At 46.2% G+C, this 20,009-nt stretch overlaps 2 protein-coding genes and 1 long non-coding RNA gene across 3 annotated transcripts; all 3 read left to right on the forward strand.

Annotated features, from left to right (window-relative positions):
* The first annotated feature begins 897 nt into the window (after positions 1 to 897).
* LOC120910208 lies at positions 898 to 5,271 on the forward strand. Its single transcript, XR_005741411.1, has 3 exons — positions 898 to 1,290; positions 5,056 to 5,136; positions 5,253 to 5,271. It is a non-coding gene; the product is annotated as an uncharacterized LOC120910208 (long non-coding RNA).
* Positions 5,272 to 5,314: 43 nt separating this feature from the next.
* On the forward strand, positions 5,315 to 18,128 carry LOC120910058 (gastrula zinc finger protein XlCGF26.1-like). Its single transcript, XM_040321909.1, has 4 exons — positions 5,315 to 5,350; positions 5,464 to 5,611; positions 6,627 to 6,763; positions 15,741 to 18,128. The coding sequence occupies exons 2-4, from the start codon at positions 5,479 to 5,481 to the stop codon at positions 17,133 to 17,135; spliced, it is 1,665 nt and encodes a 554-aa protein (XP_040177843.1). The 5' UTR covers positions 5,315 to 5,350; positions 5,464 to 5,478; the 3' UTR covers positions 17,136 to 18,128.
* LOC120910019 (histone-lysine N-methyltransferase 2D-like) lies at positions 6,757 to 10,417 on the forward strand. Its single transcript, XM_040321855.1, has 2 exons — positions 6,757 to 8,103; positions 8,644 to 10,417. The coding sequence occupies exons 1-2, from the start codon at positions 7,952 to 7,954 to the stop codon at positions 10,400 to 10,402; spliced, it is 1,911 nt and encodes a 636-aa protein (XP_040177789.1). The 5' UTR covers positions 6,757 to 7,951; the 3' UTR covers positions 10,403 to 10,417.
* Positions 18,129 to 20,009: the final 1,881 nt, after the last annotated feature.

Below are 20,009 nucleotides of genomic sequence, written 5' to 3' on the forward strand. Positions count from 1 at the left end.
ATGGTGGGCCCAGTGAGCAGAGGCTGCAATGGTGGGCACAGTGAGCAGAGGCCGCAATGGTGGGCACAGTGAGCAGAGGATGCAATGGTGGGCACAGTGAGCAGAGGCCGCAATGGTGGGCACAGTGAGCAGAGGCTACAATTGTGGGCACAGTGAGCAGAGGCAACAATGGTGGGCACAGTGAGCAAAAGCTACAATGGTGGGCACAGTGAGCAGAGGCCGCAGTGGTGGGCACAGTGAGCAGAGGCTACAATGATGGGCACGGGTGTGGCTGCACTGATAAAGTTTGTAACTTAATTCTGCATAAAACATATTAATGTCATTTCATGAGATAATTTATGAGGGCGGAATTAGGGGCAGTGCAGGGTAGGGATTGGGCGGGGCAACTGGTGGCGAGTAACCCTTGAGGCCTGGCTAGTAGCTCAGGACTTTACATTTTGAGCCCTGATAGTGGAATCGTTTATTTTTTATTTTTTCAAATTTTTCGGTTTTTATATTAAAAATGTAAAAACCCAGTGGTAATCAAATACCACCAAAAGAAAGCTCTATGTGTGTGAACATTTTCTTTAAATAAAAATGTCATTTGTGTACAGCATTGCATGACCACCAAGCAGCAGTTAAAGTAGCGCAGTGCTGAATAGCAAAAAAAATGCTCCTTCATGAAGGGGGGTAAAACCTCCCAGAGCTCAAGTGGTTAATGAATTGCAATTCAGGCCTTCACCAAGACCTATCTTGCAGAAAACCCAGAACGTTTATTCACATCTAGGACAGGGATCTTCAAACTACGGCCCTCCAGCTGTTGCGGAACTACACATCCCATGAGGCATTGCAAGACTCCCTGAAATGAAACTAGGCATGATGGGAATTGTAGTTCCTGAACAACTGGAGGGCCGTAGTTCTAGGGGGTCAAAGAATGCTCAAAGCACATTTCTGCAGCTGAATTAATGAATCTCTCCCATTCTCTTTGGGATCTGATCCGGAATTCCTTCATCTTCCACCATGACGATGGGAATTGTACCGAAGAGAGAGCCGAGACGGCTCGGGCACAGGGAGCCATACGTAAAAAAAGCCACCTCGAAAAATAACAGGCTTCAGCTTTAACTTTCACCACTAGATGGTAGCAAACTTGTTCTCTGGCAACAACATGGACAGGAAGTGATCTCATGTTCATGCAGGATGGACTCTATGGTACAAACAGGAAGTGATGCAATACATACGGAAGAACTTATGGGTGAGAGGTGAGAAGCAAGGCAGTAGTGTGAGGTGACAGCGCTGAAACTGCTTCATGAGGTAATACGTCCTAAATATAGAGCCATTTATCCAACTGTCCATCCAGAGCCTCTGGTTTATAGACCGGATACATCCTACATATAGAACCATTTATCCAACTGTCCATCCACAGCCTCTGGTTTATAGACCGGATACATCCTACATATAGAACCATTTATCCAACTGTCCATTCAGAGCCTCTGGTTTATAGTCCAGATACATCCTAAATATAGAGCCATTTATCCAACTGTCCATCCACAGCCTCTGGTTTATAGTCCAGATACATCCTAAATATAGAGCCATTTATCCAACTGTCCATCCAGAGCCTCTGGTTTATAGACAGGATACATCCTAAATATAGAGCCATTTATCCAACTGTCCACCCACAGCCTCTGGTTTATAGACCGGATACATCCTACATATAGAACCATTTATCCAACTGTCCATCCACAGCCTCTGGTTTATAGTCCAGATACATCCTAAATATAGAGCCATTTATCCAACTGTCCATCCAGAGCCTCTGGTTTATAGATCAGATACATCCTAAATATAGAACCATTTATCCAACTGTCCATCCAGAGCCTCTGGTTTATAGATCAGATACAATTTAAATATAGAGCCATTTATCCAACTGTCCATCCGGAGCCTCTGGTTTATAGACCGGATACATACTAAATATAGAGACATTTATCCAAGTGTCCATCCAGAGCCTCTGGTTTATAGACCAGATACATCCTAAATATAGAGCCATTTATCCAACTGTCCATCCAGAGCCTCTGGTTTATAGACCAGATACATCCTAAATATAGAACCATTTATCCAACTGTCCATCCAGAGCCTCTGGTTTATAGACCGGATACATCCTAAATCGGGGTTTGACAAAATTTGTTTGAACCTAGGAGCCAGCTAAAAAAGTTAGGAGCCAGTTTTTTTTTTCGGTATTTGGGTACTTTCACACTGGGGCGTCACGGGTGTCGGCGGTAAAGTTTACCATCGTTTTTGCCGCGATTTTCAGCTGCTAGCGGGCGCTTTTACCCCCCGCTAGCGGTCGAAAAAGGGTTAAAACTGCTCACAAAGCGCCACGGCCGCGCTGCCCCATTGATTTCAATGGGCAGGGGAGCTTTAGGAGTGGTGTATTTACCGCTCCTACAGCGCATCAAAGATGAGACTGGCAGGACTTTTTTTTACCGTCCTGCCAGCGCACTGCTCCAGTGTGAGAGCAGCCTTACTCTGCAATGAGCCCTCTCGGGGGAACTGTCAGATTCAACGTCTGCGTCGTATATAGTCCTTGTTAAAGGGGTTGTAAAGGTAAAAAAAAAATCCCTAAATATCTTCCTTTACCTTAGTGCAGTCCTCCTTCACTTACCTCATCCTTCCATTTTGCTTTTAAATGTCCTTATTTCTTCTGAGAAATCCTCACTTCCTGTTCTTCTGTCTGAAACTCCACACAGTAAGGCTTTCTCCCTGGTGTGGAGTGTCGTGCTAGTCTCCCTCCCTTGGACTACAGGAGAGTCAGGACGCCCTCTAACACACAGCTCCTTTCTCTATCTGTAACATAGAGAGCGTCCTGACTCTCCGGTAGTCCAGGGGAGGGGTCGAGCACGACACTCCACACCAGGGAGAAAGCCTCCCATTACTGTGTGGAGTTACAGACAGAAGAACAGGAAGTGAGGATTTCTCAGAAGAAATAAGGACATTTAAAAGCAAAATGGAAGGATGAGGTAAGTGAAGGAGGACTGCACTAAGGTAAAGGAAGCTATTTAGGGATTTTTTTTTTTACCTTTACAACCCCTTTAAGAGGGCTGCACATGGGGGGGGGCGGATTTCAGGGAGGGCGTCACCTTTTTTCTCAGGTATTGGACAATTCATGCAGAGGGCTGCGCACCACACTCTCATACACGGGGCTCATATCACAGTATCCACTTCAATCCTGCACAAGGAAAATTAAATATGCAATAAAAAGTTTTAAGGACTACTAGGCTCAGCAAGCCTACTATGAGAAAATATACAATATGAGATTATATATATATATATATATATATAATGATTTATAAATTCTAATCTAATTGATGGGGGGGGGGGGGAACTTTTGCTGTGTGCCCGACAGGATGGCAGGCAGGGGATTACCTCCTCGCACTCCTCCCAGCCACTGGCCCGGCTCTCCAGCATTCCAGCTCAGCACCTCGTCTCCCCGGCTCAGCTTCTCTTCCACCCAGAGGAGCAGGGCGCTCTTGTGCCAGGAAACCTCAGACTCTCGAGCCTCCATGTCCCTGAGCCCGGTCGCCAGCTCCCTCAGCCCCTGCTCCAGTAATACCCTGGGTGAGAGCGACAGCAGCGGGGGATGACGAGCCGCCAGGCATCCCCAGCTGGACTGCACTCTAATGTCCGCTTGCTCCTCCAGCCATGTCAGTGGCTGCCGCGCTGCTCTCTTACTACTCTGTCCCCACTGCTGCCGCTAATCGCGTTCCCTAATCATGACAGTGACGGGCAGTACTCTGTCTGGAAGGCCTACGGGCCATGTCCACTCGCTAGGACACAATTTCTAGTCAACCTGGCGACCCGGGATTTGTCGAGCCCTGTCTTAAATATAGCGCCATTTATCCAACTGTCCATCCAGAGCCTCTGGTTTATAGACCAGATACATCCTAAATATAGAGCCATTTATCCAACTGTCCATCCAGAGCCTCTGGTTTATAGACCGGATACATCCTAAGGCCCAGATTCACAGAGAGTTGGGCGCACATTACGCCGCGGTAACGCAAACAAGCATGGAATTCAGGAAGCCAGTGCTCCCAACGCTGTGTCGGCGTGGCGTAGGTTTCGAAGGCGCAGGCCGGCGTAGGTGGAAGTGGGCTTGACCCATGCAAATGAGGCGTGACCCCATGCAAATGATGGGCCAAGCGCCAGACAAGTACGTTTAACGAAATGCGCCGTGACGTGGACGCATCCCCCTGCGCATGCTCACAACCACGTCGGAACACCTGCCTAAGATACGCCGGATCACTTCGTACGCCAATGAACGTATCCTACGCCCAGCCAGACACGCGTCCAACGTAAAATACGCCGGCTTGTGCTCCCTGGTGCAGAGCTTTGCATGTCTGCTGCCGGGTTGCACCTCCTTTATGGGGCTTAACTTTACGCCGGACGTACAACTTACGCACACCTCTCATAGCCTGCGTCGGGCACACGCAGGTTCAAGAATCGCCGTATTTCCCCCATTTGCATGTTTGAATGGCTAATCAATGGGAGCGGCACCATGCACCCAGCCTAAATGTACGCCCACCCTGCGCCGGCGTAAGCAAGATACGTCGGCGGGGTGTTGCCTGGTTTTAGGCGCATCTCTGTTTGTGGGTCTTGCGCACAGATACGACGGCGCACATTTGCACTTACGTCGGCGTAACTTGTTATACGTCGGCGTAAGTGCTTTGTGAATCCGGGCCTAAATATAGAACCATTTACCCAACTGTCCACCCAGAGCCTCTGGTTTATAGACCGGATACATCCTAAATATAGAACCATTTATCCAACTGTCCATCCAGAGCCTCTGGTTTATAGACCGGATACATCCTAAATATAGAGCCATTTATCCATCTTCCATAACATTGCCTCTGGGTTGTCACTGTTAGATAAGGGGCTCACTGTGGAATATTTATTTATATACACATTTTTATTTCTATATACAGTATATAGTTGTCACATTTTAAATTTAGGAGCTCATTTCTTACAGAACCAACACACAATCGCACTGGAAATTTTTTTTATTGCTAAACGTCTGTTTCTTTTTAGAGACTATACTGCACTTGGAGGGACACAAGGATCTCTACAAGGACGTCATGATGGAGAATCAGCCGCCCCTCACATCACCGGGTAAGAGGAGACTTTATTGTAAAGGAGAGAGCAGTACGGAGGGTCCACCTAGATCCCCCATCATCTGATAAACACATAGAAACAATGTATTCAGTCAGTGTGTGTGTTTCCTACAGATGGATCCAGTAATGGGATCCCACCAGAGAGATGTCCCCGTCCTCTGTATTCCCGGGATTCCACACAGGAAGGTCACATCATCCCTCACCATCAGCAGGTAGGTGGGACTGAGCAAGTAGACCCAACAATGTATTCCAAGCTTTGAGATTGCATTCTACTATGTAGCATTTTGAGTTTCTTTTTTTACAAATGTATTCCATCATCTTTGAGGTTCAGTGTGAAGTGATGAAAGACATCAAACGTGAGATTAAAGAGGAAGAAGAAGAGATCTTGGTGAGTGGAGATCAGCAGTCTATGAAGGAGGGGGAGACGATTGTGGAAACTAAACAGGAGGAATCGTCCGTTTACATTGGCATACGTAAGTAATAAATATTAAATGCAGAAACCATTTTTATATATTCATGTAACTTCTGTGAGAATAGAGTATGTATTGCTACATCGGTTGAGAAAGGGTATATGTCTTTTAAACTCCTCAAAAAGAAAAAGAAAATTCAAAGCTGCAGTTGATCCTTAACCACTAACAGTAAGAACATCATCGATATACCTACCACACACCTTCCTATGTATTGTATACTATATGAAAGTATCATTTCTAGTCTTTATCAGGAGAAGGCAATCATATTTGCCACACTACCCAATGTTCCCAACAAATGAGGAGGAGATACTGTACACCATATGAAAGGTCCATCTCCATTCCTCAATATAACGTCATGTTCCCAACAAATGAGGAGGATATACTGTACACCATATGAAAGGTCCATCTCCATTCCTCAATATAACGTCATGTTCCCAACAAATGAGGAGGAGATACTGAGATTGCAGGCTTGGCTGGCTTAAATCAGGTTTGATCTCCACCCAGAGACTGGCCACATGAATCACCTTGCAGGTGGACAGACAGACATGGAGAAGGCCATATGAAAGGTCCATCTCCATTCCTCAATATAACGTCATGTTCCCAACAAATGAGGAGGAGATACTGAGATTGCAGGCTTGGCTGGCTTAAATCAGGTTTGATCTCCACCCAGAGACTGGCCACATGAATCACCTTGCAGGTGGACAGACAGACATGGAGAAGGCCATATGAAAGGTCCATCTCCATTCCTCAATATAACGTCATGTTCCCAACAAATGAGGAGGAGATACTGTACACCATATAAAAGGAACATCTCCATTCCTCAATAGAACAATATCAATAACGCACAAACATGGTTACACCATGTGCTACGCTTGTTTTAGGTTTATTTTCTACTTCTGGTTGTTACTAATATTTGGATGTGAAATGTGTGATTGGTGGAATAGAACATCTTTGACTTCTGAATACAAAATAAGAGAAAAATTTGAAATACATGCAATAAACAATCTCCTCTCCACAGATGGACATTATGTCGGAAGTGCATCAGAGGGACATCCTATTTCATCTCGGGATCATCGTGCAAAAGACAAAAGCATCTCCCAATATTCTCCAGGAGGGAATCCTTTACAGACCTCAATGGATCCCCGTAATCCTGAGGGATCTTCTCCTAAACCCCACACTGTGACTTCAGATGTCCATCTAAGTTCTCACAGTGCAGATCAATCGGCCTCCACATCTCATCCCAGGAATGCAGACCTGACCCAACAAACAATTCGCACCGTAGAACGTCCTTTCTCCTGTTTACAGTGTGAGAAATGTTTCACCAGTAAACGAGGCCTCCAAAGACACATGGTAGTCCACACTGGAGAGCGTCCTTTTCCATGTACAGAGTGTGGAAAATGTTTCGTCTATAAAGGAGACCTCCATAAACATATGCGAATTCACTCAGGAGATCGTCCTTTCTCTTGTTCCCAGTGCGAGAAATCTTTCACCTATAAAGGAGACCTCCAAAAACATCTGATAGTTCACACTGGAGCGCGTCCTTTCCCATGTCCCGAGTGCGGCAAATGTTTCTCTCAGAAATGCAAACTTCTTCTCCACCAGAGAAGTCACACGGGCGAGCGTCCTTATTCATGTTCAGAGTGCGGGAAAGCTTTCACTCATAAAATAAGCCTTACTAATCACCAGAGAAGGCACGCGGGCGAGTGTCCTTTTACATGTTTAGAGTGCGGGAAAGGTTTTGTGCGGAAAGAAAAATGTATTGCGCACCAGAGAGTTCACACCGGCGAGCGTCCTTCCATATGTTCGGAGTGTGGAAAAGGTTTCAGTGGGAGAGATAGCCTTCGCATGCACCAGAGAATTCACACGGGCGAGCGTCCTTATAAATGTTCCGAGTGTGGGAAAAGTTTCAGAGAGAAAGGGAAACTTACCGGGCACCAGAGAATTCACACGGGCGAGCGTCCGTTCTCATGCTTAGTGTGCGGGAGAAGTTTCACTCTAAAACAAACCCTGAGTAAACACCAGATCACTCATATTGGTGAGTGACCATTTTTTTTTCCATGTTCAGAGTGCGGGAAATGTTGCACTCAGAAAGTGATCTTCTTAAAGAATAGAGGACACTTTATTATACCCTTTAAGACGGGACTATTTCAGATGTCTTTCTCATGTTTGGAATGCATAAAAAAAGAAGGGAAAATTGTTATACATCAGGGAAGTCACACATGGGAGCGTTCTTCGTGTTCAAAGTGCGGGAAAAGTTTAGCCAAGGAAGGAAATGTTTTATTAAACGGGGAAGTCCTAGGTAGGAAAGTCCTTTTTTTATTTATTTTTTTATAATCGGAGTGCATGGTAAAAATCCGATTAGATTTAAACACACGCCTGCTGATCCTGTTGACAAGCCTAACAAAATGCAGAAACCTACAGCAGCCAATCAGAGTTTGTCTTTCACCAATGAATGTTTTAGTTGGTAGCTGCTCATCATTTTCAAATATAGATCTGAGACGCGATCCTGCACTGAGGTCAATGAGACAGGATCCTGCACTGATGTCAATGAGACAGGATCCTGCACTGACGTCAATGAGACAGGATCCTGCACTGACGTCAATGAGACAGGATCCTGCACTGACGTCAATGAGACAGGATCCGGCACTGACGTCAATGAGACAGGATCCTGCATTGACGTCAGTGAGACAGGATCCTGCATTGACGTCAGTGAGACGAGATCCTGCATTGACCTCAATGAGACGCGGTCGTGCATTGACCTCAATGAGACGCGGTCGTGCATTGACCTCAATGAGACGCGGTCGTGCATTGACCTCAATGAGACGCGGTCGTGCATTGACCTCAATGAGACGCGGTCGTGCATTGACCTCAGTGAGACGCGGTCGTGCATTGACCTCAGTGAGACGCGGTCGTGCATTGACCTCAGTGAGACGCGGTCGTGCATTGACCTCAATGAGACGCGGTCGTGCATTGACCTCAATGAGACGCGGTCGTGCATTGACCTCAATGAGACGCGGTCGTGCATTGACCTCAAAGAGACGCGACCTTTCATTGACGTCAGCGAGACGCGACCTTTCATTGACGTCAGTGAGACGCGACCTTTCATTGACGTCAGTGAGACGTGACCCTGCATTGACGTCAGTGAGAGGAGATCCTGCATTGACGTCAGTGAGAGGAGATCCTGCATTGACGTCAGTGAGACGAGATCCTGCATTGACGTCAGTGAGACGAGATCCTGCATTGACGTCAGTGAGACGAGATCCTGCATTGACGTCAGTGAGACGAGATCCTGCATTGACGTCAGTGAGAGGAGATCCTGCATTGACGCCAGTGAGACGAGATCCTGCATTGATGTCAGTGAGAGGAGATCCTGCATTGACGCCAGTGAGACGAGATCCTGCATTGACGCCAGTGAGACGAGATCCTGCATTGACGCCAGTGAGACGAGATCCTGCATTGACGCCAGTGAGACGAGATCCTGCATTGACGCCAGTGAGACGAGATCCTGCATTGACGCCAGTGAGACGAGATCCTGCATTGACGCCAGTGAGACGAGATCCTGCATTGACGCCAGTGAGACGAGATCCTGCACTGACGTCAATGAGACAGGATCCGGCACTGACGTCAATGAGACAGGATCCTGCACTGACGTCAATGAGACAGGATCCTGCACTGACGTCAATGAGACAGGATCCTGCACTGACGTCAATGAGATGCGATCCTACGTTGACGTCAATGAGACACGAACTTGCATTGACGCCAGTGAGACGTGGTCGTGCATTGACGTCAGTGAGACAGGATCCTGCATTGACGTCAGTGAGACGAGATCCTGCATTGACCTCAATGAGACGCGGTCGTGCATTGACCTCAATGAGACGCGGTCGTGCATTGACCTCAATGAGACGCGGTCGTGCATTGACCTCAATGAGACGCGGTCGTGCATTGACCTCAGTGAGACGCGGTCGTGCATTGACCTCAATGAGACGCGGTCGTGCATTGACCTCAATGAGACGCGGTCGTGCATTGACCTCAATGAGACGCGGTCGTGCATTGACCTCAAAGAGACGCGACCTTTCATTGACGTCAGCGAGACGCGACCTTTCATTGACGTCAGCGAGACGCGACCTTTCATTGACGTCAGTGAGACGTGACCCTGCATTGACGTCAGTGAGAGGAGATCCTGCATTGACGTCAGTGAGAGGAGATCCTGCATTGACGTCAGTGAGACGAGATCCTGCATTGACGTCAGTGAGACGAGATCCTGCATTGACGTCAGTGAGACGAGATCCTGCATTGACGTCAGTGAGAGGAGATCCTGCATTGACGCCAGTGAGACGAGATCCTGCATTGACGCCAGTGAGACGAGATCCTGCATTGACGCCAGTGAGACGAGATCCTGCATTGACGCCAGTGAGACGAGATCCTGCATTGACGCCAGTGAGACGAGATCCTGCATTGACGTCAGTGAGACGAGATCGTGCATTGGCGTCAGTGAGACGAGATCGTGCATTGGCGTCAGTGAGACGAGATCGTGCATTGGCGTCAGTGAGACGAGATCGTGCATTGGCGTCAGTGAGACGAGATCGTGCATTGACGTCACAGGGACGCGATCCTGCATTGAACAGTTATATACAAATAAAGTTTTTAAAACTGACACGTGTGATTTGCGTATTTTTTTTAAACATTCCAACACCCAAAAACCAACAATCTTCAAAACCAAAGATTGTGCCCGGCAGCTGTGCTCCTATGTGGGTTCACACTGTGACCGTGAGGAATTTCTTAGCTCGGTGGTAGTGCATATCAGTAAATCCAGTCAACTTCAGCCACTCTGCTTACCCAGTTGATAACATTATATTGTCAAAAGTATTGGGACGCCTGCCTTTACACGCACATGAACTTTAATGGCATCCCAGTCTTATTCCGTAGGGTTTAATATTGAGTTGGCCCCGCCCTTTGCAGATATAACAGCTTCCACTCTTCTGGGAAGGCCGTCCACAAGGTTTAGGAGTGTGGTGAAACATTCCCATAGACAATCTTCCAGAAGCACATTCCTGAGGTCAGGCACTGCTAATGCATAGCTCCCAACTGTCCCTGATTTCGAGGGACTGTGCCTGATTTGGAGCAATGTCCCTCTGGCCCTCATTTGTCCCTCATTTTGGTCTGATCTATAAAGATGTATAAAAAATGCACTTTTTATCTTTCAAAAAGTGTTTTCCAACGGTAAATCTTTCATCTGATTTCCAAATTGCTGCATTTGTAAGTTCCAAGAGCCAATATAAAGGAATAGTAGTGGTAAAAAAAAATGCACTTGTGGGTTTAACCAATCTTGTTTTTTTGTGTGCAATTCTCCTTTAATGGGGCGTGGCAAGGGGTGTGTCCTATGCCTGCATACTTTCGCTGATAGGTGTCCCTCATTCCCATCTCAAGAAGTTGGGAGGTATGCTGATGTTGGATAAGAAAGCCTGGCTCGCAATCTCCGCTCTAATTCATCCCAACGGTGTTCTATTGGTTGGGGGTCAGGACTCTGTGCAGGCCAGTCAAGTTCCTCCACCCCAAACTTGCTCACCCATGTCTTTATGGACCTTGCTTTGTGCACTGGTGGGCAGTCATGTTGGAACAGGAAGGGGCCGTCCCCAAACTGTTCCCACAAAGTTGGGAGCATGAAATTTTCCAAAATGTCTTGTTATGCTGACGCCAAGCCCAACCCCTGAAAAACAAACACCACAATCCCCCCTCCGCTAAATGGTATGGACCAGTGCACAAAGCAAGGTCCATAAAGACTCGGATGAGTCTGTGTGACTGCACAGACTCGCTCATCCATGTCTTTATGGACCTTGCTTTGTGCACTGGTCCAAACCATTTAGTGGGGGGGGGGGGGTTTATGGTGAGTCTGATTGATTATGGTGTGTCCAAAGGGCGTGTGCTAAAAAAAGCAGAGGTGATCAAATATCAACCAAACAAAGCTCTGTTTGTTGGGGAGGGACATCACAAACCTTCCGGGGCTGAAGTGGTTAATGTTCAGCAATTCACAACAAGCCCGGTGGGAAGGCACATCGACCGGGAAAAATCACAGAATGCAACAACGATGTACGTGGCTCTCTTCTTGGCACCCGTGCCGGGTTGTCCTGTGGACAGATTCTCCCTCCTGAGCTGTGGATCTCTGCAGCTCCTCCACAGTTACCATGGACCTCTTGGCTGCTTCTCTGATGAATGCTCTCCTTGCCCGGCTGGTCAGTTTAGGTGGACGGCCATGTCTTGGTAGGTTTGCAGTTGGGCCATACTCTCCATTTTCCGATGATGGATTGAACAGTGATCCATGGGATGTCCATAGCTTCTGATAATTTGTTATAACCTAACCCTGCTTTATACTTTTCCACAACTTTATCCCTAACCTGTCTGGTGTGTTCCTTGGCCTTCATGATGCTGTTTGTTCACTAAGATTCTTTAACAAACCTCTGAGGGCTTCACAGAACAGCTGTATTTATACTGAGATGAAATTACACACAGGTGGACTCCATTTACTAATTAGGTGACTTCTGAAGGCAATTGGCTCCACTAGAGGGTATCAGAGTAAAGGGGGCTGAATACAAATGCGCCCCCCCCCCCCCACACACACTTTTCACATATTTATTTGTAAAACATTTTGAAAACCACTTATCATTTTCCTTCCACTTCACAATTATGTGGCACTTTGTGTTGGTCTATCACATAAAATCCCAATAAAATACATTTACGTTTTTGGTGGTAACATGACAAAATGTGGAACATTTCAAGGGGTATGAATACTTTTTCAAGGCGCTGTATAACATGCAAGTAAAACAATGTATGCAACGTAAAGGAAGAATGCACCACAGGGGAAGCGCTCAATTTTCCAACAAAGGATGCAGGTTTTTTTGCTTACAAGGTGTCAGTCTGACTTATCAGTGGAACGCAAGGAAGTGATGTCAAGTCCAGACAGGAAGTGATGTCAGGTCCAGACAGGAAGTTCCGGGTGAGAGGTGAGTCGGGAGGAAGTAGAGAGGAGACATTGCTGGAACTGGCAGCAGAGGAGGTAATAAGATATTATTTTATATTTACACCCAATAATCCCCCGTCATGTCCGTCCTCTTCCTCCATTGTCACTATGATGTCTGTTATGGTTGATAGTCCACATGCTTTCTAAATTTAGAACCACATAACATTGCCTCTGGGTTGTTAGCTGTCATCACTGTTAGATAAGGAGCTCACTGGGGAATATTTATATACACATTTTTCTTTCTTAATTTTTTTATATATACAGTATATAGTTGTCACATCTTAAATTAAGGTGCTCCTTTCTTACACAACCAAATCACAATCGCACTGGACCATTTTTTTAATGCAACATGCCTTTTTCTTTTTATAGACTATATTGCATATACTGCACTTAGAAGGACACAAGGATCTCTACAAGGACGTCATGATGGAGAATCAGCCGCCCCTCACATCACCGGGTAAGAGGAGACTTTATTGTAAAGGAGAGAGCAGTACGGAGGCTCCACCTAGATCCCCCATCATCTGATAAACACATAGAAACGATGGGCTAGATTCAGGTAGCTCGGCGCATAGTTTTGCCAGCGTATCGAATATACGCTACGCCAATGGCGCGCACAGAGCAGTATTCACAAAGCATACGCCCCATACGTTGCCGCGGCGTAGCGTAATATGGTCCGCGTAAGCCCGCCTAATTCAAAGTAGGCTGGTAGTGGGCATGTTGTATTGAAATGAATCGTGACCCCATGTAAATGAAGCGCCGTACGAACGGCGCATGCTCAGAATCACGTCACATATACTCCCTAAGCTACGTCGTCTCAATGCTTTCGACGTGAACGTAGCCTACGCACAGCCCCATTCCCGTACGACTTACGTAATCGACATAAAATTCGACGGCCGTTCCGACGTCCATACCTTTGCATGGGTAGCGCCACCTATAGCAGGGATAACTTTACGATGGACGTACGCCTTACGTAAACGGCGTAGATTACAGCGACGGGCGCAAGTACGTTCGTGAATAGGCGTATCTAGGTCATTTACATATTCGGCACGTAAATCAATGGAAGCACCCCTTGCGGCCAGCGTAAATATGCGCCCAAGATCCGACGGCGTAGGAGACTTACGTTGGTCGGATAAAGGCCAAATTCAGGCGTATCTAGTTAAGAGAATAGGGCACATAGATACGACGGCGCATTTGTTCACTTACGCTGCATATCTGTAGATACGCCATCTTAATTGTTCTGTGAATCTAGCCCAATGTACTCAGTCAGTGTGTGTGTTTCCTATAGATGGATCCAGTAATGGGAAACCACCAGAGAGATGTCCCGTCCTCTGTATTTTCAGCTAACAGTGGGGCCCAAACTGTAGGGTGGTGCACATTATTGTAAAGGAGAGAGCAGTACGGAGGCTCCACCTAGATCCCCCATCATCTGATAAACACATAGAAACAATGTATTCAGTCAGTGTGTGTGTTTCCTACAGATGGATCCAGTAATGGGAAACCACCAGAGAGATGTCCCCGTCCTCTGTATTTTCAGCTAACAGTGGGGCCCAAACTGTAGGGTGGTGCACATTATTGTAAAGGAGAGAGCAGTACGGAGGCTCCACCTAGATCCCCCATCATCTGATAAACACATAGAAACAATGTATTCAGTCAGTGTGTGTGTTTCCTACAGATGGATCCAGTAATGGGAACCCACCAGAGAGATGTCCCCGTCCTCTGTATTCCTGGGATTCCACACAGGAAGGTCACATCATCCCTCGCCATCATCATCAGGTAGGTGGGACTGAGCATGTAGAACTCAAAATGTATTCTAATCTATGAGAGGACATTCTTCTGTGTAATCTCTTGTTTCTTTTTACCAATGTATTCTATCACCTTTGGGGTTTAGGGTGAAGAACTGAAAGACATCAAAGTTGAGTATAAAGAGGAAGAAGAAGAGAGGTTGGTGAGTGGAGATCAGCAGTCTATGGAGGAGGGGGAGATGATTATGGAAACTAAACAGGAGGAAACTTCCTTTTACATTGGCATACGTAAGTAATAAATATTAAATGCAGAAACCATTTTTATATATTCATGTTACTTCTGTGAGCATAGAGTATGTATTGCTACATCGGTTGAGAAAGGGTATATGTCTTTTAAACTCCTCCAAAAAAAAAGAGAATTCAAAGAACCAGTTGATCCTTAACCACTAACAGTAAGAACATCATCGATATACCTACCATACACCTTCCTATGCATTGCATACTATATGAAAGCATCATATCTAGTCTTTCTCAGGAGAAGGCAATTATATTTGCCACACTACCCAATGTTCCCAACAAATGAGGAGGAGATACTGTACACCATATGAAAGGTCCATCTTCATTCCTCAATATAACGTCATGTTCCCAACAAATGAGGAGGAGATACTGTACACCATATGAAAGGTCCATCTCCATTCCTCAATATAACGTCATGTTCCCAACAAATGAGGAGGAGATACTGTACACCATATGAAAGGTCCATCTCCATTCCTCAATATAACGTCATGTTCCCAACAAATGAGGAGGAGATACTGTACACCATATGAAAGGTCCATCTCCATTCCTCAATATAATGTCATGTTCCCAACAAATGAGGAGGAGATACTGTACACCATATGAAAGGTCCATCTCCATTCCTCAATATAACGTCATGTTCCCAACAAATGAGGAGGAGATACTGTACACCATATGAAAGGTCCATCTCCATTCCTCAATATAACGTCATGTTCCCAACAAATGAGGAGGAGATACTGTACACCATATGAAAGGTCCATCTCCATTCCTCAATATAACATTATCAATAATGCACACACACGGTGCTACGTTTCCTTTTTTTATTACTAATATTTGGATGTGAAATGTGTGATTGGTGGAATAGAACATCTTTGACTTCGGAATACATGCAATAAATAATCTCTCCACAGATGGACATTATGTTGGAAGTACATCAGAGGGACATCCTATTTCATCTCAGGATCATCATGCAGAAGACAAAAGCATCTCCCAATATTCTCCAGGAGGGAATCACATTCCTCAAAATATACATCAGAGACCTCGCCGTTTACAGACCTCAATGGATCCTCGTAATCCTGAGGGATCTTCTCCTAAACCCCACACTGTGACTTCAGATGTCCATCTAAGTTCTCACAGTGCAGATCAATCGGCCTCCACATCTCATCCCAAGAAAGCAGAACATCTGACCCAACAAACAATTTACACCGGAGAACGTCCTTTCTCCTGTCCAGAGTGCGGGAAATGTTTCACCAGTAAACAAGTCCTCCAAAGACATCTGATAATCCACACTGGAGAGCGTCCTTTCTCATGTACAGAGTGTGGAAAATGTTTTGCCTTTAATGGAGACCTCCGTAAACATCTGATAGTTCACACTAGAGCGCGTCCTTTCTCATGTTCTGAGTGCGGGAAATGTTTCTCCAGTAAACAAATCCTCCAAAGACATCTGGTAGTTCACACTGGAGAACGTCCTTTCTCCTGTTCAGAGTGCGGGAAATGTTTCCCCAGTAAACGAGGCCTCCAAAGTCATCTGATAATCCACACTGGAGAGCGTTCTTTCCCGTGTACAGAGTGTGAAAAATGTTTCATCCATAAGGGAGACCTCCGTAAACATCTGATAGTTCACACTAGAGAGCATCCTTTCTCATGTCCCGAGTGCGGGAAATGTTTCACCAGTAAACAGGGCCTCCAAAGTCATCTGATAGTCCACACTGGAGGGCCTCCTTTCTCATGTACAGAGTGTGAAAAATGTTTCATCCATAAAGGAGACCTCCGTAAACATCTGATAGTTCACACTAGCGAGCGTCCTTTCTCATGTTCCGAGTGCGAAAAATGTTTCACCAGTAAACAAGGCCTCCAAAGACATCTGTTAGTTCACGCTAGAGAGCCTCCTTTCTCATGCTCCGAGTGCGGGAAATGTTTCACCAGTAAACGAGGCCTCAAAAGACATCTGATAGTTCACACTAGAGAGTCTCCTTTCTCATGCTCCGAGTGCGGCAAATGTTTCTCTCAGAAAGCCAAACTTCTTTGCCACCAGAGAAGTCACACGGGGGAGCGTCCTTTTTCATGTTCAGAGTGCGGGAAATCTTTCAACCATAAAATAAGCCTTACTTATCACCAGAGAAGGCACACGGGTGATTATCCTTTTGCATGTTCAGAGTGCGGGAAACGTTTTGTGCGGAAACAAACATTTATTAAGCACCAGAGAATTCACACCGGCGAGCGTCCTTTCTTATGTTCGGAGTGTGGAAAAAGTTTCAATGGGAGACATAACCTTGACATGCACCAGAGAATTCACACTGACGAGCGTCCTTATGCATGTTCCGAGTGCGGGAAATGTTTCAGAGAGAAAGGGAAACTTACCGTGCACCAGAGAATTCACACGGGCGAGCGTCCGTTCTCATGCTTAGAGTGCGGGAAATGTTTCACTATAAAACAACACCTGAGTAAACACCAAAAAATTCATATGGGTGAGTGACCATTTTTTTCCATGTTCAGAGTGCGGGAAATTATGCACTCAGAAAGTGCAATGAAACAAGGTCGTGCATTGACGTCAATGAGACGAGGTCGTGCATTGACGTCAATGAGACGAGGTCGTGCATTGACGTCAATGAGACGAGGTCGCGCATTGACGTCAATGAGACGAGATCCTGCATTGACATAAATGAGACGAGATCCTGCATTGACATAAATGAGACGCGGTCCTGCATTGACATCAATGAGACGCGGTCCTGCATAGACACCAGTGAGACGTGGTTGGGCATTGACGTCAATGAGACGAGAGTTCCTGCATTGAACAGTTATATACAAATTAATCCAAATAGCACTCCACAAACTGTATCTAAATAAAGTTTGTAAAACCGACACGTGTGATTTGCGTATATTCTTTGTTTCTTTGAACATTGCAACACCCACCCCCATGCGCAAACTTCAAAACCAAAGATCGTGCCCGGCAACTCCTATGTGGGTTCACACTGTGACAGTGAGGAATTTCTTAGCTCGGTGGTAGTGCATATAAGTGAGTCCAGTCCACTTCAGCAACTCTGCTTACCCTTTTCTGGACCGCCCCCATAGCAGATACAGTGAGACGCGATCCTGCATTGACATCGGTGAGACGTGGTCGTGCATTGACGTCAATGAGACGCGGTCGTGCATTGATGTCAGTGAGACGCGATCCTGCATTGACATCAATGAGACCAGATCCTGCATTGACATCAATGAGACCAGATCCTGCATTGACGTTAATGAGACGCAGTCGTGCATAGACGCCAGTGAGACGTGGTTGTGCATTGACGTCAATGAGACACGGTCGTGCATTGACATCAATGAGACGCGGTCCTGCATAGACACCAGTGAGACGTGGTTGGGCATTGACGTCAATGAGACGAGAGTTCCTGCATTGAACAGTTATATACAAATTAATCCAAATAGCACTCCACAAACTGTATCTAAATAAAGTTTGTAAAACCGACACGTGTGATTTGCGTATATTCTTTGTTTCTTTGAACATTCCAACACCCACCCCCATGCGCAAACTTCAAAACCAAAGATCGTGCCTGGCAACTCCTATGTGGGTTTACACTGTGACAGTGAGGAATTTCTTAGCTCTGTTGTAGTGCATATAAGTGAGTCCAGTCCACTTCAGCAACTCTGCTTACCCTTTTCTGGACCGCCCCCATAGCAGATACAATGAGACGCGATCCTGCATTGACGTCAGTAAGACGAGATCCTGGATTGACATCAATGAGACGAGATCCTGCATTGACGCCGATGAGACGAGATCCTGCATTGACGTCCATGAGATGCGATCCTGCATTGACGTCAGTGAGACGCGGTCGTGCATTGACGTCAAAGATACGAGATCCAGCATTGACGTCAATGAGACGCGATCCAGCATTGACATCAATGAGACGAGATCCTGCATTGACGTCAATGAGACGAGATCCTGCATTGACGTCAATGAGACGCGATCCAGCATTGACATCAATGAGACGAGATCCTGCATTGACGTCAATGAGACGAGATCCTGCATTGACGTCAATGAGACGAGATCCTGCATTGACGTTAATGAGACGCGATCCAGCATTGACATCAATGAGACGAGATCCTGCATTGACGTCAATGAGACGCGATCCTGCATTGACGTCAATGAGACGAGATCCTGCAGTGACGTCAATGAGACGCGATCCTGCATTGACGTCAATGAGACGCAGTCGTGCATAGATGCCAGTGAGACGTGGTTGTGCATTGACGTCCATGAAACGTGGTCGTGCATTGACGTCAATGAGACGAGATCCTGCATTGAACAGTTATATACAAATGAATCCAAATGGCACTTCACAAACTGTATCTAAATAAAGTTTGTAAAACTGACACATGTGATTTGCATATATTCTTTGTTTCTTTGAACATTCCAACACCCATCCCCATGCGCAAACTTCAAAACCAAAGATCGTGGATGGCAACTTCTATGTGGGTTCACGCTGTGACAGTGAGGAATTTCTTAGCTCGGTGGTAGTGCATATCAGTGAGTCCAGTCCACTTCAGCCACTCTGCTTACCCAGTCCTGGACCGCCCCCATAGCAGATACACTGAGACGCGATCCTGCATTGACATTGGTGAGACGAGGTTGTGCAATCTTGCTCACCCATATGGACCTTGCTTTGTGCACTGGTGGGCAGTCATGTTGGAACAGGAAGGGGCCAACCCCAAACTATTCCCACAACATTGGGAGCATAAAATTGTCCAAAATGTCTTGGTATTCTGACACCTGAAGAGTTCCCTTCACTGGAACTAAGGGGCCAACCCAACCCCTGAGAAACAACCCCCCACACCATAATCCCCCCTCCACTGAATGGTTTGGACCAGTGCACAAAGCAAGGTCCATAAAGACATGGATGAGCGAGTTTGGGTTGGAGGAACTTGACTGGCCTGCACAGAGTCGCTCATCCATGTCTTTATGGACCTTGCTTTGTGCACTGGTCCAAACCATTCGGTGGAGGGGGGGATTATTGTGCGTCTGATTGATTATGGTGCGTCCAAAGGGCGTGTGCCAAAAAAAAGCAGAGGTGATCAAATACCAACAAAAGAAAGCTCTGTTTGTGGGGGGGGGAAGGACATCAATTTTATTTGGGTACAGAATCGCACGACCGCGCAATTGTCAGTTAAAGTAACGCAAAAAAAATGGCCTGGTCATGAAGGGGGGTAAACCTTACTTGGGGCTGAGGTGGTTAAAGTTCAGCGATTCACAACAAGCCCGTTGGGAAGGCACATTGATCGGGAAAAATCACAGAATGCAACAACGATGTATGTGGCTCTCTTCTTGGCACTCAAGTGCGTGCCAGGTTGTACA

This window comes from Rana temporaria, chromosome 8, assembly GCF_905171775.1.
Source record: "Rana temporaria chromosome 8, aRanTem1.1, whole genome shotgun sequence".
Taxonomy (NCBI): domain Eukaryota; kingdom Metazoa; phylum Chordata; class Amphibia; order Anura; family Ranidae; genus Rana; species Rana temporaria.

Bases quoted from the DNA above. Each gene is read 5' to 3' on its own strand.
- LOC120910058 (XM_040321909.1), top strand. From the start codon at position 5,479: ATGAAAGACATCAAACGTGAGATTAAAGAGGAAGAAGAAGAGATCTTG. The intron at 5,612-6,626 runs GTAAGTAATAAA...TCCTCTCCACAG, and splicing joins GTCCGTTTACATTGGCATAC to ATGGACATTATGTCGGAAGT. The intron at 6,764-15,740 runs GGATCTTCTCCT...CGTAATCCTGAG, and splicing joins TGGATCCCCGTAATCCTGAG to GGATCTTCTCCTAAACCCCA.
- LOC120910019 (XM_040321855.1), top strand. From the start codon at position 7,952: ATGGTAAAAATCCGATTAGATTTAAACACACGCCTGCTGATCCTGTTG. The intron at 8,104-8,643 runs GAGACGCGATCC...ATTGACCTCAAA, and splicing joins TCATTTTCAAATATAGATCT to GAGACGCGACCTTTCATTGA.